The 15,544-nt window shown below is 44.5% G+C and overlaps 1 protein-coding gene and 1 non-coding gene across 2 annotated transcripts; both read right to left on the bottom strand.

The window, feature by feature from the left end:
- Positions 1-1,487: 1,487 nt before the first annotated feature.
- LOC123759251 (piggyBac transposable element-derived protein 4-like) lies at positions 1,488-3,506 on the bottom strand. The gene has a single exon (XM_045744110.2). The coding sequence runs from the start codon at positions 3,504-3,506 to the stop codon at positions 1,488-1,490; it is 2,019 nt and encodes a 672-aa protein (XP_045600066.2).
- A 9,216-nt stretch (positions 3,507-12,722) lies between these two features.
- Positions 12,723-12,841, bottom strand: LOC123748890 (5S ribosomal RNA). The gene has a single exon (XR_006771825.1). It is a non-coding gene; the product is annotated as a 5S ribosomal RNA (ribosomal RNA).
- Between the last annotated feature and the right edge of the window lie 2,703 nt (positions 12,842-15,544).

Below are 15,544 nucleotides of genomic sequence, written 5' to 3'. Positions count from 1 at the left end.
GTAATCCCATCTATGTTAGTGTACATTGCCTTGAAGCTCACTTTCTTCTGGTCATTTTCTTGTCCCCTTCTTGACAAGCATTCTGCTGGTGTGAAAAGCTGTTCCGTGGGTGAGAAGATCTGTGAGGTGGTTTGCAGGGTCTCAGAGGATTTTGGGGTGGGGGGGTGGTGGCATAAGGGAAGGGGGGACAGGTAGGGTGTGGGTTAAGGAGATAAGGGGGACATGGAGGATATGGGGTGAGGGGGAGGAAGAGGGGATAGGGAGGGTATGGGATGAAGGGGGAGGGGGGAAAGGTGGGAGGGGGGACATGATGGGAATGGGAGAGGGGTCACCAGGGTCAGAATGGGGTTGGGGGGAGGGAGGGTTGGATGGGGGCAGGTACGGTGAGGGAAATGGAGGGTTTCTATGCAGAGAGGGGTGGTGGTGTTTCCCTCCCCTCTGGTGTTGCTGGGATGCTGGTCTTGGGTTCCCTTCTTGTCTCTTGTCCCTTCTTCCCTTCTTGTCATCAAATATTTTATATTTGATGCTCACGGATATTGATGCGTAAATATTGATGCACATCAATATTTACGATGTTTTTATGTTTGCCAACCCCTTAATTGTTATTCGTCGTTTCTTTTTGTATCATTCCTGACCGCAATAAAATTCCCTACACGGACATATGAATATAAACCATAAATAATGGTGTCGCCCCACCCGCAAGAACGTGGGAAGTTGGCGTAGGGTTACCTGCTCCAGCACGCCCAGCTGCACATGCGCTCAACCACAACTGAAAAGTTTATACTCTCCTCATGTTTGTGACCCTCATTTTCGATGTACGTGTTTTATTTTGGTATAACTGTGTAGCTGATGAAATGTTCAATAGGAACATATGTATAACATTTCACCAAAGCTAACATTACGCCACCACCAAATAAAGAACTGCGTCCTTTCTTACGCGTTCACGCTAAACTCAGCCAAACTCCGCCCATATGTTTCTACTCTGTGTTTATCAAGTCAAAACTTGTTGCATATGGTTTTGTTTTGTATCACTGTGATCGCAATAAAATTGCCTACACAGACATATCCATAAAAGTTATACTACATGGGCGCGCCTCACCCCCAAACACGTCGAGGCCTCACCCGCCCGAACACCCGTTTCCACACCCGCTACACCCAATACACCCGACAAACAAAAATATTTTTCCAATGGAAGTTTTTGTGCTACATTGTTCATTTTGGTGTCAAAATACTCGCAATAAGATACACTATGTAGACATACCAATCTAAGCAATAAGAACTGGAATATATATAGAGGTACCCACAGCAAAGTAGAAGAAATAATAACTTCACAATGATGTATACAAAGTGTGTGTACTTACCCACGATGTGAAGATGGAAGGTCAATAAGTTGAGCACTTGGTTATCCACTCCACCTGCTTCAGGAAAATGTCCCTGAAGCTGCTCAACAGATGTTCCGTTAGGTGGAGTGGATGGTTGCAGAGGCGCTATTTTCTCGCCACCCAAAATACCCTCTTGCGGTGGTATTTTGTGTAGCATGGTGTGACACACAGAGCAACTCCACATGTCTTGCACTGATACATAGAGTCTCTCCTTATTCCTGACTTCATGCAAACACGACACCGTTTACGTTTTGCAATTTTCACTATAGCATGTGTCAACTTCTTGTTCAGCCTATCCTCTGGATCAACAATACGTGGGTTTTTCACTGGTGGAGGACGAGGTTCAGGTTCAGGCGTTTCCGTTTCAGGTTCTGTGTCAGATGAGGATGTGTCTTGTGCTTGGCGTGGAGGAGGAAATAAAGGACGCCTCACTCCAGATGGTCCCGGTGGTGCCAAATCATCAGAAGGATCTTGGTAATCCTCAGCATGTGGGATAGGGCTTTCAGTGGCAGGCCACTCATCCTGGTCCCACCACAACAGGGACCATATTGCTACCTCGTGAAACTGGAGTAGGGTCAATTTCTTGGCATCAGTTGTGTACATCTTGTACAACACATAGGCATTGTGTAGAGCCATCTGAAGGAAATTAAATGTGATCTTCTTCGTCCACTTATGTGATTTCCTGGTGAACCTGTAATATTTGACCATTTGGTCGAAGTGATCAACACCTTTCATGTTTGTGTTGTAGTCGCAAATGACAGTGGGTTTGTGCACAGTTACAATCTTTACTGATGCTGCTCCGTCACGTTTCCTCACTCTCTTCCTTCGTTGTACTTCTTGTGTGTCAGCATTGTGGCAGTTTGTGATCAATGACACCACTCTCTTGTCTTTCCATAGGATAATAAAAGTGTTGTCCTTTCGCCTGAAAATGGTTTGATCAACAGGGAATGTACCTTTTGCAAGTTGTGGCAGAACTTTGGGGGCGCCACGCTGCAATCTGAGTGTTCCACAAGTGTACACACCATGTTCCCGTAGCAATTCAGTGAGATGGACAGAGTTATAGTAATTGTCCATAGAGAGATGATAACCCTTGTGCAATAATGGCCGCATCAAGGCCATCATTGTCTCCACTGTTGTCTTACCAACTCCGGCATACACCTCAAAGTCAATAATGTAGCCAGTCCCTGCCTCAGCAAGCATGTACAACTTTACCCCATACTTATCTGGTTTATTTGGATTGTTAACCTTGAAGGATAAACGACCACGCCACGACATTGTTCCTTCATCCAAACTGAGTGCTTTATTGGGAACGTAGTATGTGCCAAACTTGGTGGTAAAATAAGTAATGATTGTGCGCAGTTTTACCATTCGGTCCTTATTGTTTGGGGAAATTGCAAGCTTGTTGTAACTATGGAAAAACTGGCTGATATGTTGATATCGTTTTGCAGTCATGAACATATTGAAGGTCCTCATATGCCACAACCGGCTTGTTTGCCAGTACATTCTCATCGTCGGGAGGGGTGCAATACCCATCAACATAGACAGACCCAAATACCTGGCCATTTCCTTCAACGATACCTCTTGCCACATCCTCATGGTGTGCCTGGAAGCATTCTGAATAAATTGTCTGGCATACCTGTTCGTTTCCACTGTGATATATTCAATGAGGGCCCATGTCAGGAATAATTGTATGAATTGCACGGGAATGGTTGGCACTGGGACAGTTAGGCCTGGTGTGGCAGTGAAACTGTCTACAAATGGTGGTGTATTGTCACTAGACCAGGCATCATCAGGATTTGGCTGGTGAAGCCGTCCTGCATGCCTCCTTATGGGTGGCTTGGGGCGGCCCTCATCCGTCGCCTCATCCTCACTCCCCTCGCTACTCTCCTCACTCGATGATTCATCAAACTCATCAGACGTCACGGTCCCCTCATTATCACTACTGAAATCGCTTTGACGTTCTTCCCCCTCAACATCAGATAAATTATCTAACAATTCAGGAATTTTACTGGGGGTAAGCTTCACCCTGTTGAACTTTTGGTAGAGCATACTCAACCTATCCTCCTTCGTGGTTTTCGTATCTTTCTTGGGCGCCGAAGTGCTCTGTCCTTTACCACGATCCATGTTTTCAAGTAATACGGTGATTGCAAGACACAGGAACGAATAAACACGCCTAAACATGGCAGAGAGGTGCACAAGTTCTGGACGCAGAAGGGCGGCATTCCGGTCACGACAGAGGTAAACAAAGGCCTAGGCCGACCGCATGGCGTGACCCAGAATCCCATGCGGCCTATGAAGGACTGTGGGAAAACAATGGCTCTCATTTAAAAAAAATGAAGATCGAATAGTAATTTTTTTTTTATCAATCCCTATTAATAATCCCTATTAACCCTATTAATATCCACTTTGTTATGTCCATTCATCCACTTGTAAACCTCTATCATGTCACCCCTAACTCTTCGCCTTTCCAGTTAATGCAACTTAAGCTTTGTTAATCTTTCTTCATATGAAAGATTTCTAATTTAGGGAATTAACTTAGTCATCCTACGCTGGACACGTTCAAGTGAATTTATATCCATTCTATAGTACGGCGACCAAAACTGAACTGTATAATCTAAATAGTGCCTAACCAGAGCAAGATATAGCTGAAGAACCACATCAGATGTCTTGTTGCTAACGCTTCGATTAATAAATCCCAGTGTCCTATTTGCCTTATTACGAACATTCATGCATTGATCCTTTTGTTTTAAGTTCTTACTAATCATAACTCCCAGATCCCTTTCGCAATTCGACTTCGCAATCTCAACACCATCTAGCTCGTATCTTGTAACTCTATCATCATTACTTAGCATCAGAACTTTACATTTATCAGCATTAAACTGCATCTGCTAATCCTTTGACCATTTCAAAACCCTATTTAGATCAACTTGAAGTGATAGTGAGTCTTCTTCCGTATTAATTTCTCTACCGATTTTTGTATCATCGGCAAATTTGCAAATGTTGTTACTCAAACCTGAATCTAAATCATTTATATATATTGTAAACAACAGAGGTCCCAGGACAGAGCCTTGAGGCACTCCACTTACAACATTTTCCCACTCTGACTTGACTCCATTTATACTAACTCTCTGTTTCCTTTGGGATAGTCATGCCGTAATCCAACTTAATATAGAACCCCCAATACCATGAGCCTCTATCTTTTTAATCAGTCTTTCATGTGGCACTGTATCAAAAGCTTTGCTAAAGTCAAGGTACACAACATCACAATCCTTACCACTATCAACTGCCTCAACTATGCTAGAATAAAAAGATAACAAATTTGATAAACATGAACGGCCATTTATAAAACCATTTTGCGACTCCATTATTATTAATTTATGTTTTTCAAGATGAAGACGAATTTTATTTGCAATTATCGATTCGAGTAACTTTCCCACAATGTACGTTAGGCTAATTGGCCGATAGTTTGACGCAAGTGATCTATCTCCTTTCTTATAAACTGGTATCACATAAGCAACTTTCTATAACTCTGGCACTCTGCTGACTCTATTGATTTATTAAATATGGTAGACAGTGGCTCGGAAAGCTCCTCTTTGCATTATTTAAGCACCCTGGCAAACACTTCATCCGGCCCTGGGGATTTGTTTGGTTTGAGTTTTACTATTTGTTTAAGAACATCCTCCCTGGTAACTGCTAAACTAGTCAACCTGTCCTCGTCCCCACCCACATAGACTTGTTCGGCTGAAGGCATATTGTTAAGTTCCTCGTTAGTAAATACAGATATAAAATATTTATTAAAAATACTAATCATCACTTCATCACTATCTGTTATTTAACCTGTCTCAGTTTTTAATGGACCTACCCTTTCCCTAATCTTTGTCCGGTATAACTGGAAAAACCCTTTAGGATTTGTCTTTGCTTGCTCTGCTATGAGAACTTCATAGTTTCTTTTTGCTTTCCTTATCTCTTTTTTAGTATTTCTAACCAGTTGTACGAATTCCTGTTCTAAACTGACTTCCCCATTCTTAATCCTTTTGTACCACGCTCTCTTTTTACCTATAAGGTTCTTCAGATCCTTTGTTATCCACTTTGGATCATTAGTATTCGATCTATTCAATTTATATGGTATACTACATTCCTGGGCTTTGCTTAGAATATTTTTAAATAGGTTATATTTTGAATCCACATCGAAAACCCCTTTTACGTTACCTATCGCTGGGTTCGCGTCTAGCTCCAATACCAGCCCACACCCCATACCCAAGACTTTCCAATCTATTTGACCCAAAAAATTTCTTAGGCTATTGAAATCAGCTTTTCGAAAATCGGGCACTTTAACATAATTTTCTCCTACAGATCTATTCCATTCAATGCTAAATCTGATTTCTTTATGATCACTTTTCCCTAGCTCACTCCCTATTTCGATGTCCTTAATTTGTGTTTCCCTGTTAGTTAACACTAAATCTAAAATATTATTTCCCTGCGTTGGTTCCTTAATGTGTTGCGTAAGAAAGCAATCATCAATTAATTCCAGAAAATCTTCTGCTTCATTATTCCCTGTTTTGTTTGACCAGTTTATTCCATTAAAATTAATGTCACCCATGACATAAATACTGTTAGATCTAGATGCTCTAGATATTTCATCCCATAGGTGCTTTGTATCCATTCTGTCTAAGTTTGGTGGCCTATATATAACTCCTATTATAATATTATTTCCTTTTTTTTTAATTCTCTCCAAGTAGTTTCTGTATGTGGCTCAGTTTTGATTCCCTCTTTGAGACTTCATTTCAAATTGTCCCTAACTTATATGTCTACTTCCCCTCCTCGTCTAATATATCTATCTGTGTGAAATAGTTTAAATCCATTTATTTGATATTTAGCTAATAGCTCTCTATTTTCTACATTCATCCACGTCTCGGTAAGTGCAATAATATCTATGTTTTTCTGTGCAGACAAGAGCATTTAAATCGTTTATTTTATTTCTTAGACTTCTAGTGTTAGTGTAATATACCCTAAGTGAATTGTTATTTTGAGGCCCTTTTCTTTCCCTGATCATTTTGCCAAATATTTTCTCCCACAAACACATACTTTTATTACCTCCTTCCTCCAAATGAATTCCCATACCACTATCTACTAACAGTTTAAACCCACACAAACGCCTCTAACCACTGGTTCCAACGAGTTCGCAACAACAAGAACCCCAGCCCTCGATAGATGCACCCCATCACGAGCATACATTTCATTTCTTCCATAGAAGTGTTCCCAGCTGTCTATGAAAGATATTGCATTCGATTTGCAATATCTTTCCAGCCGGCAATTGACACCAAGTGCCCTCGACATCCATTCATTTCCCACTCCCTTTCATGGAAGAATGCCCCATATGATCAGGATTCCTCCCTTGCTTCTAACTAATTCTATGGCTGTTTTATACCTCTGAATCAGTTCTTCACTCCTAACTCGACCAACATCATTTCCTCCCGCGCTAATGCAAGTAACAGGATTGTTCCCATTTCCAGCCATAATATAATTCATGTTGTTTATAATATTTCCAATACCAGCTCCGGGATAGCAAACCCTTAACCTGTTCCTCTTATCTCTAGCACAACGTTCTATCCAGATACCTTATCTGGGAATCTCCCACAACTAAAGTTCTCTTAGGTACTTTCTTTACTCTCTGAGGGGCCTGCGCTTCGTTGTTCTTCGTTGCTTTCCCTTTCGTATGACCCACAGTTTCACCACAGCACTCTTCCTCCAATATGGCAAATGAATTAGAAGTTCTTAGGGGGTCTGTAGGCGGATTTATCAAAGTCTTCTTAAGGCCCCTGTCCTTCACTACTTTCCAAGACGAGGTCTTTTTCCTACTAGTCTCCTCCTTCGTTTCTTCTCGATGTTGTTTCAGCTGTCGTACCTCCTCCTGTAGAGAGTCCAACTCTGTCCTCAGGGCTCCAATTGGAGTCATCAGGTCCTTCATTACAACTTCCATATTGCTATGATAATATGACGCAGTAATAGAGCAGTAACTATTCTGGCAGGTGTTGTGCCAATTGCACATTAATACAAAAAAGGAGAAAACAAAGTAAAAATAACTGCTGGATACCTTTACTGTGTGAGAGCTGCGGGTAAAAAAAAGAAAATGAAAACTTCAAACATGTAATACAACCAAAAATTATTTTAATTTTACACAAAATGACAAATAACAATTAATGAAAACTTACCTTATTCGCTTGGCTTGAACACAATCAAAAGAGAAATATATATACATGTGAATTTTACATTCATAACATAGGTGAAAGTAAAACATTATACTAAATTCTATGTGCGTCTACCATCACCCATAGGCAAGGATAGATGCTGAAGCAATGAACACCAGAAGGGTAATCTGACGCTCTGAACGCTGGCAGGGCTTCTTATATGGGCTGTGACGTTTGGGAACCCTTTGGGAAAGCATGCAAAACACTAAACTGTCTGGTAAAGCTGGAAACAACATTAAACTCTTGGAGAGCTAGTAACTACATTAAACTTTCTGGGAAAGCTCGTAGCAACATTGAATTCTATTGTGAAAGCTGGTAACAACATTAAACTCACAGGGAAGGCTGGTAACAACAGTAAAATTCTTAAGGAAAACTAGTAACAACAGTAAACACTCTGGGAAAGTTGGTAACAACATTAAACTCTCAGGGAAAAGCTGGTAATGTTACGATGCCCTCTTCTATATCTTCCCTTATCAAGTGAGAAGATCCATATCACTACACCCTGCAGGTTTCCTGAGATGCAGGTTTTCGTTTGACATAGGTATCAGCTAGCAAGAGTACTTATTCAAGTGTAAAATGGTTATTTTAGTTTTGGCTTGCATGGTGGCTTACACGTATATAAGATGAGTATACAATCTTAGTGTACCCTTACCCTTAAGGGTAATGAACCCGATTCTTACCCATTGGGTATGCAGCAGACGAGTATACAGTGGAAGTGTATTACCCGACTCTTACCCTTAGTGAAAAAGGGTACATTTTACCCTTAGTGTATAAGGACGCACCTTACCTTAGTGTATAAGGGTACACCTTACCTTAGTGTATAAGGATGCACCTTATCTTAGTGCATAAGGGAACACCTTACCTTAGTGTATAAGGGCACACCTTACCTTAGTGTATAAGGGTACACCTTACCCTTAGTGTATAAGGGTACACCTTACTTTTAGTGTATAAGGGTACACCTTACCTTAGTGTATAAGGGTACACCTTACCCTTAGTGTATAAGGGTACACCTTACCCTTAGTGTATAAGGGTACACCTTACCCTTAGTGTATAAGGGTACACCTTACCCTTAGTGTATAAGGGTACACCTTACCCTTATTGCATAAGGGTACACCTTACCTTAGTGTATAAGGGTACACCTTACCCTTAGTGTATAAGGATGCACCTTAACCTTAGTGTACAAGGGTACACCTTACCTTAGTGTATAAGGGTACACCTTACCCTTAGTGTATAAGGATGCACCTTACCCTTAGTGTATAAGGATGCACCTTACCCTTAGTGTATAAGGGTTTACCTTACCTTAGTGTATAAGGGTACACCTTACCTTAGTGTATAAGGGTACATTTTACCCTTAGTGTATAAGGATGCACCTTACCCTTAGTGTATAAGGGTTTACCTTACCTTAGTGTATAAGGGTACACCTTACCCTAAGTGTATAAGGATGCACCTTACCCTTAGTGTATAAGGGTACACCTTACCTTAGTGTATAAGGGAACACCTTACCTTAGTGTATAAGGGTACACCTTACCCTTAGTGTATACAAAATGGAGACGGACCGACAAAAGTGCGCCAAAACCGTGAAGGCGCCAGCTGGCTGGCGATTGGCGGGCTGTGGTCACGTAACGAGATTAACCAATGAGACCCCGCCCCTGGAAGACTGTGACGTCACCGAGAGGCTGGGCTGGGGGCTTGTAGACTGCTGGGCTCTCAGAGATTCACGGCACTTGGTTGAGAACGGACTTGTGCTGGTTGTGCTCTCGTCTTAGGTCCAGGAGCCTCATCCAGGGGAATATCGCAGCCTGACATATTTGCAGTGACTACGGAAGACTAACACACTTTAGGGAAGTGCGAGGAAGCCGAGTTCCAGTGGTGTGAGGGTGCCGAGGACTGTGAGTTGATAGTCTTGGAGGAGTTGAGAGCGGCGACGACAGGAGATGCTAGTGGCTCCCCGCCAGCGGAACTCCGAGGTGCTCAGAGCTGTGATTGGATTACATCCACTAGAAACTCAGAAGGGAGAAGTCGCAACCGGATCTATGAGTATTTGGTCTCAGTGAAGGAGGGATCGAGGGAGACAACGTGAGCAGGGACAACTGGCCAAGCCAGTGATCAGGAACTGCACATTTGGGAGTGAGCACGAAGACGACTCGTATCTTCACGACGACTAGGGACCTGTAGCTCGACCGGAACGTTGAGGAACGACGTGAGGGATTGAGGACCACGACTACTATCGGAGTCCAGGCGTCTGAGGGTATGATATGTTTGAGGTAGATCATTATTCCCTTCCATTGTCCCTTGATAATTAGGCAAGATAGGCCTAGAAGTATATATAGGTTGTTACTAGAATGTCTATTGATTCTTAGGAGTAGATTAGGCTGTAGGGCAGCTTGTATAGGTCATCTTCTACCTGGTGAAGACAGCGAGTGGCGGAGCCGAGAAGATTATGGGTCCTCGCTGACGGAGCCGGCCCCCGTAAGGGCAAATATCACCTTAAATTCGTTCAGCTGACTCGGGTTGCCGGAGGCCACCAAAGAAGCGCCACTGTCATCTGATTTATATATTATTACACGTATACTTCTATCATGTTTATGTAGTTTTCTCTTCAGTAAATTTTATTTACTTTTATTATCGCTTTTATATGTCTCCTCATGTCACTGAACATTGTGAACAAGTGATATTATATTGCACCACACTAGTACTGATATTAAACAGAAAAGTGACACTAGGTGGCAACACTATCAAATTTGAAATGAAAGCGTTGCCGGGACGCAGAGAAGATTACCCAGCTGGCGACCGTTGCCGGGACGCAGAGAAGATTACCCAGCTGGCGACCGTTGCCGGGACGCAGAGAAGATTACCCAGCTGGCGACCGTTGCCGGGACGTAGAGAAGATTACCCAGCTGGCGACCGTTGCCGGGACGCGGAGAAGATTACCCAGCTGGCGACCGTTGCCGGGACGCAGAGAAGATTACCCAGCTGGCGACCGTTGCCGGGACGCAGAGAAGATTACCCAGCTGGCGACCGTTGCCGGGACGTAGAGAAGATTACCCAGCTGGCGACCGTTGCCGGGACGCGGAGAAGATTACCCAGCTGGCGACCGTTGCCGGGACGCAGAGAAGATTACCCAGCTGGCGACCGTTGCCGGGACGCAGAGAAGATTACCCAGCTGGCGACCGTTGCCGGGACGCAGAGAAGATTACCCAGCTGGCGACCGTTGCCGGGACGTAGAGAAGATTACCCAGCTGGCGACCGTTGCCGGGACGCAGAGAAGATTACCCAGCTGGCGACCGTTGCCGGGACGCAGAGAAGATTACCCAGCTGGCGACCGTTGCCGGGACGCAGAGAAGATTACCCAGCTGGCGACCGTTGCCGGGACGCAGAGAAAATTACCCAGCTGGCGACCGTTGCCGGGACGCAGAGAAGATTACCCAGCTGGCGACCGTTGCCGGGACGCAGAGAAGATTACCCAGCTGGCGACCGTTGCCGGGACGCAGAGAAGATTACCCAGCTGGCGACCGTTGCCGGGACGCAGAGAAGATTACCCAGCTGGCGACCGTTGCCGGGACGCAGAGAAGATTACCCAGCTGGCGACCGTTGCCGGGACGCAGAGAAGATTACCCAGCTGGCGACCGTTGCCGGGACGCAGAGAAGATTACCCAGCTGGCGACCGTTGCCGGGACGCAGAGAAGATTACCCAGCTGGCGACCGTTGCCGGGACGCAGAGAAGATTACCCAGCTGGCGACCGTTGCCGGGACGCAGAGAAGATTACCCAGCTGGCGACCGTTGCCGGGACGCAGAGAAGATTACCCAGCTGGCGACCGTTGCCGGGACGCAGAGAAGATTACCCAGCTGGCGACCGTTGCCGGGACGCAGAGAAGATTACCCAGCTGGCGACCGTTGCCGGGACGCAGAGAAGATTACCCAGCTGGCGACCGTTGCCGGGACGCAGAGAAGATTACCCAGCTGGCGACCGTTGCCGGGACGCAGAGAAGATTACCCAGCTGGCGATCGTTGCCGGGACGCAGAGAAAATTACCCAGCTGGCGACCGTTGCCGGGACGCAGAGAAAATTACCCAGCTGGCGACCGTTGCCGGGACGCAGAGAAGATTACCCAGCTGGCGACCGTTGCCGGGACGCAGAGAAGATTACCCAGCTGGCGACCGTTGCCGGGACGCAGAGAAGATTACCCAGCTGGCGACCGTTGCCGGGACGCAGAGAAGATTACCCAGCTGGCGACCGTTGCCGGGACGCAGAGAAGATTACCCAGCTGGCGACCGTTGCCGGGACGCAGAGAAGATTACCCAGCTGGCGACCGTTGCCGGGACGCAGAGAAGATTACCCAGCTGGTGGCCGTTGCCGGGACGCAGAGAAAATTACCCAGCTGGCGACCGTTGCCGGGACGCAGAGAAAATTACCCAGCTGGCGACCGTTGCCGGGACGCAGAGAAGATTACCCAGCTGGCGACCGTTGCCGGGACGCAGAGAAGATTACCCAGCTGGCGACCGTTGCCGGGACGCAGAGAAGATTACCCAGCTGGCGACCGTTGCCGGGACGCAGAGAAGATTACCCAGCTGGCGACCGTTGCCGGGACGCAGAGAAGATTACCCAGCTGGCGACCGTTGCCGGGACGCAGAGAAGATTACCCAGCTGGCGACCGTTGCCGGGACGCAGAGAAGATTACCCAGCTGGTGACCGTTGCCGGGACGCAGAGAAAATTACCCAGCTGGCGACCGTTGCCGGGACGCAGAGAAAATTACCCAGCTGGCGACCGAAATAAATGTTGAGAACTGAGGTAACGACCGGAGGTCCCGCAAAACTTTTCACGTGTAGGTGGGCAAGCCCGGTGGGGGTTATCTTGAGATGATTTCGGGGCTTTAGTGTTCCCGCGGCCCGGTCCTCGACCAGGCCTCCACCCCCAGGAAGCAGCCTGTGACAGCTGACTAACACCCAGGTACCTATTTTACTGTTAGGTAACAGGGGCATAGGGTGAAAGAAACTCTGCCCATTGTTTCTCGCCGGCGTCTGGGATCGAACCCAGGACCACAGGATCACAAGTCCAGCGTGCTGTCCGCTCGGCTCCCCCCTTAACATTATTGCCAATAGCATTTGGTGTTCCCAGGCGGTCACCCATCCAAGTACTAACCAAACCCAACGTTGCTTAACTTTGCTGATCGGACGAGAAGCGGTGCTCTCAACGTGGTATGGCCGTTGGCGCTCTCTCTGGGGTGTTGCACATTGCAGGATCGAGCTCAAGCAGTTTTTTTCTACCACAGATGTGGCCACACATATACAATGCTAACCAGCATTGTGTCTTTTACATAGTGTCATTAATGTACATTCACAAAGGTGAAATGTAATTCTGATCAGCTTCCATATATACTTTATACCCATACATATACATACACACACACACATATACATACATATATACACACACATGCATTCACATACATTTGTCTCATTTACTCTGACAGGGTGAGATAGCTGATAAAGAAACTAGTGTGCAATTAAGCACTTAATCACTGAAGGTGATGAAGGTGCTTTTACAAGCTCAGGTTATATAGTTACATCATATATATACATTGTATAATTGGTATATTACATGGTCAATCTTGGATACAAGTCCAATATATCATCAAGTGTTCCAGTACTCATATAGTAATTACAGAGTTCAGCATACCTTAGCCCAGGAGGGCGAGAGTCAGTTAGTATGGGACATTCTACAATATAATGTTCAAGAGAGTGCATGTTTTCTCTTTCACAAAGTTGACACATTGTGTACTCGACATTTTGGTTTTGAGAAAGCTGCCAGATACGTCTATATCCCAGGCGTATTCTGGCCACTATAACATCACATTGCCGGGTTCTTGTTCTATTAGTCACATATGTGAATGTCTCCTCACGATATCTATCATAATATTTAATGCTACAACTTTCAGGTCTTTGTGAATTTGTTAGGTCGGTGAGATCTTCACTAGATATTTGTTTAAGTATTCTCTTTGTCACTGCTAATGAAACACCCATATCAATTTCTACCACAGGTTTTCTGCAGGCTGTCTTTGCAAGCATATCAACAGTGTCATGCCTTGAGATGCCAACATGTGATGGTATCCATAGGAATTTAACCTCAAATCTGTTTTCTTTAGCAGCTAAAACATTCATTCGAATATCACTGACTATTTTCTGGGTGTCACTACTATGTGCATTCAATGCCAGGAGTGCACTCTGCGAGTCACAGTATATCAGTCCACTGCCTTTGTCTTTTAAAAATTCAGTGGCAAGGTATATGCCTGCAAGTTCGGTTTGAGTTGTACTTGCCCAGTCATTGACGCGCTTCATTGCTGTATGTACGAGAGAAGATTGTTCAAATATGTTACATGCACATCCGGTACATCGTCCACCTTCTTCTACAGAGCCTTCGGTATAGCACTGATACACATCGTTACCCATACTCTGAGTACTTTCAGTGATGCTTTTCAGTGTTAACTGTTTTAATAATGTAGTGTGCACACTATCTTTCTTGGGCGCATTTACAAAATCAACTGATAGATCCCAGTTATCCCATGGAGTAATTGGCTCATTAATCATTAGTTGAGTTGGGTACATATTTAATATTTTGATGGAGTTAGCTACCTTGTAGAACCAATATACATAATCAGATTTCGTTCTTCTTCTATAGACCTCAGGTGAGTGCAGCATATTAGAAAGTTAAGCTTGAAACTTCATGTGTTGTCTAGAACTACTCAATGCCTTCACGCCGAAAACTGTGCTAATAGACAAAATTCTCTCACTTATGGTAGGTAATTTTAACTCTGCTCTCATATTAACTATTCTCGTGGACTTTGAAGCCCCAAGGATGAGACGCATAGCTTCATTTTGCAAGGTTTCAAGAGATTTCAGCTCTTTGTCAGTATCAAGCAGTGTGTGCTGGGCTTTCTCCTCTCTCCCGTAGCTCCATAGTCACGTAGTGGCAGGGACCGGACTTCAGGCATGACTTGGAGAGCTCCCTGAGTGTGGTCAACGGTGCCCCAGTAGAGGGGGTGAAGACCCGCAGCGTGGGGGGTTATAGGATCATTAACATACACCTCCGTTGTTTAAGTGTAAATCCCATCACACAAGGCTAAGGTGAGCGACGCGTGACAGTAACAACATTAAACTCTCTGGGATAGCTGGTAACATCAGTAAATTCTCTGGAAAAGCTTGAAAAAACAGAAAACTCTCTGGGATAGCTGGTAACAACATTAAACTCTCTGGGAAAGCTAGTAACAAAATCAAATTATCTGGGAAAGTTGTTAACAACAATTAACTCTCTGTGAAAACTGGTAACAATATTAAACTCTCTGGGAAAGATAGAAAAAACATTAATCTGTCTGGTAATTCTGGTAAAAACACTAAACTCTCTGGGAAGCTTATTACAACAATAAACTCCCTTGGGATTGCTGATAACATCAGTAAACTCTGTGGGAAATATGGTAACAACATTAAACATTCTGAAAAAAGCTGGAAACAAAAGAAGACTCCCTGGGTATTTTTGTAACAACATTAAACTGTTTGGTAAAGATGGTATCCACATTAAACTCTCTTGGAGATCTGATAACCACATTAAACTTTCTTGGAAAGCTGGTAACAGTAATATACTCTCTGGGAAAGCCGGTAACAAGGTTAAACTCGCTTGTATAGCTGGAAACAACATTAAACTCTCTGAGAAAGCTTGTGACAACAGTAAACTCTCTGTGATGGCATTTAATATAACTAAACTCTCTGCAAAAGCTGGTAACAACATTAATCTATCTGGAAATGCTTGCAGCAATATTAAACTCTCTGGGAAAGCTGGTACGAACATTGAACTCTCTGGAAAAGCCTGGTAACCACAGTAAATTTTATTGAAAAGTTGGAAACATCAGTAAACTCTCTGG

This window comes from Procambarus clarkii, chromosome 61 (assembly GCF_040958095.1).
Source record: "Procambarus clarkii isolate CNS0578487 chromosome 61, FALCON_Pclarkii_2.0, whole genome shotgun sequence".
In the NCBI taxonomy this organism is placed as follows: domain Eukaryota; kingdom Metazoa; phylum Arthropoda; class Malacostraca; order Decapoda; family Cambaridae; genus Procambarus; species Procambarus clarkii.
This window is presented reverse-complemented; position numbering and strand designations above follow the sequence as displayed.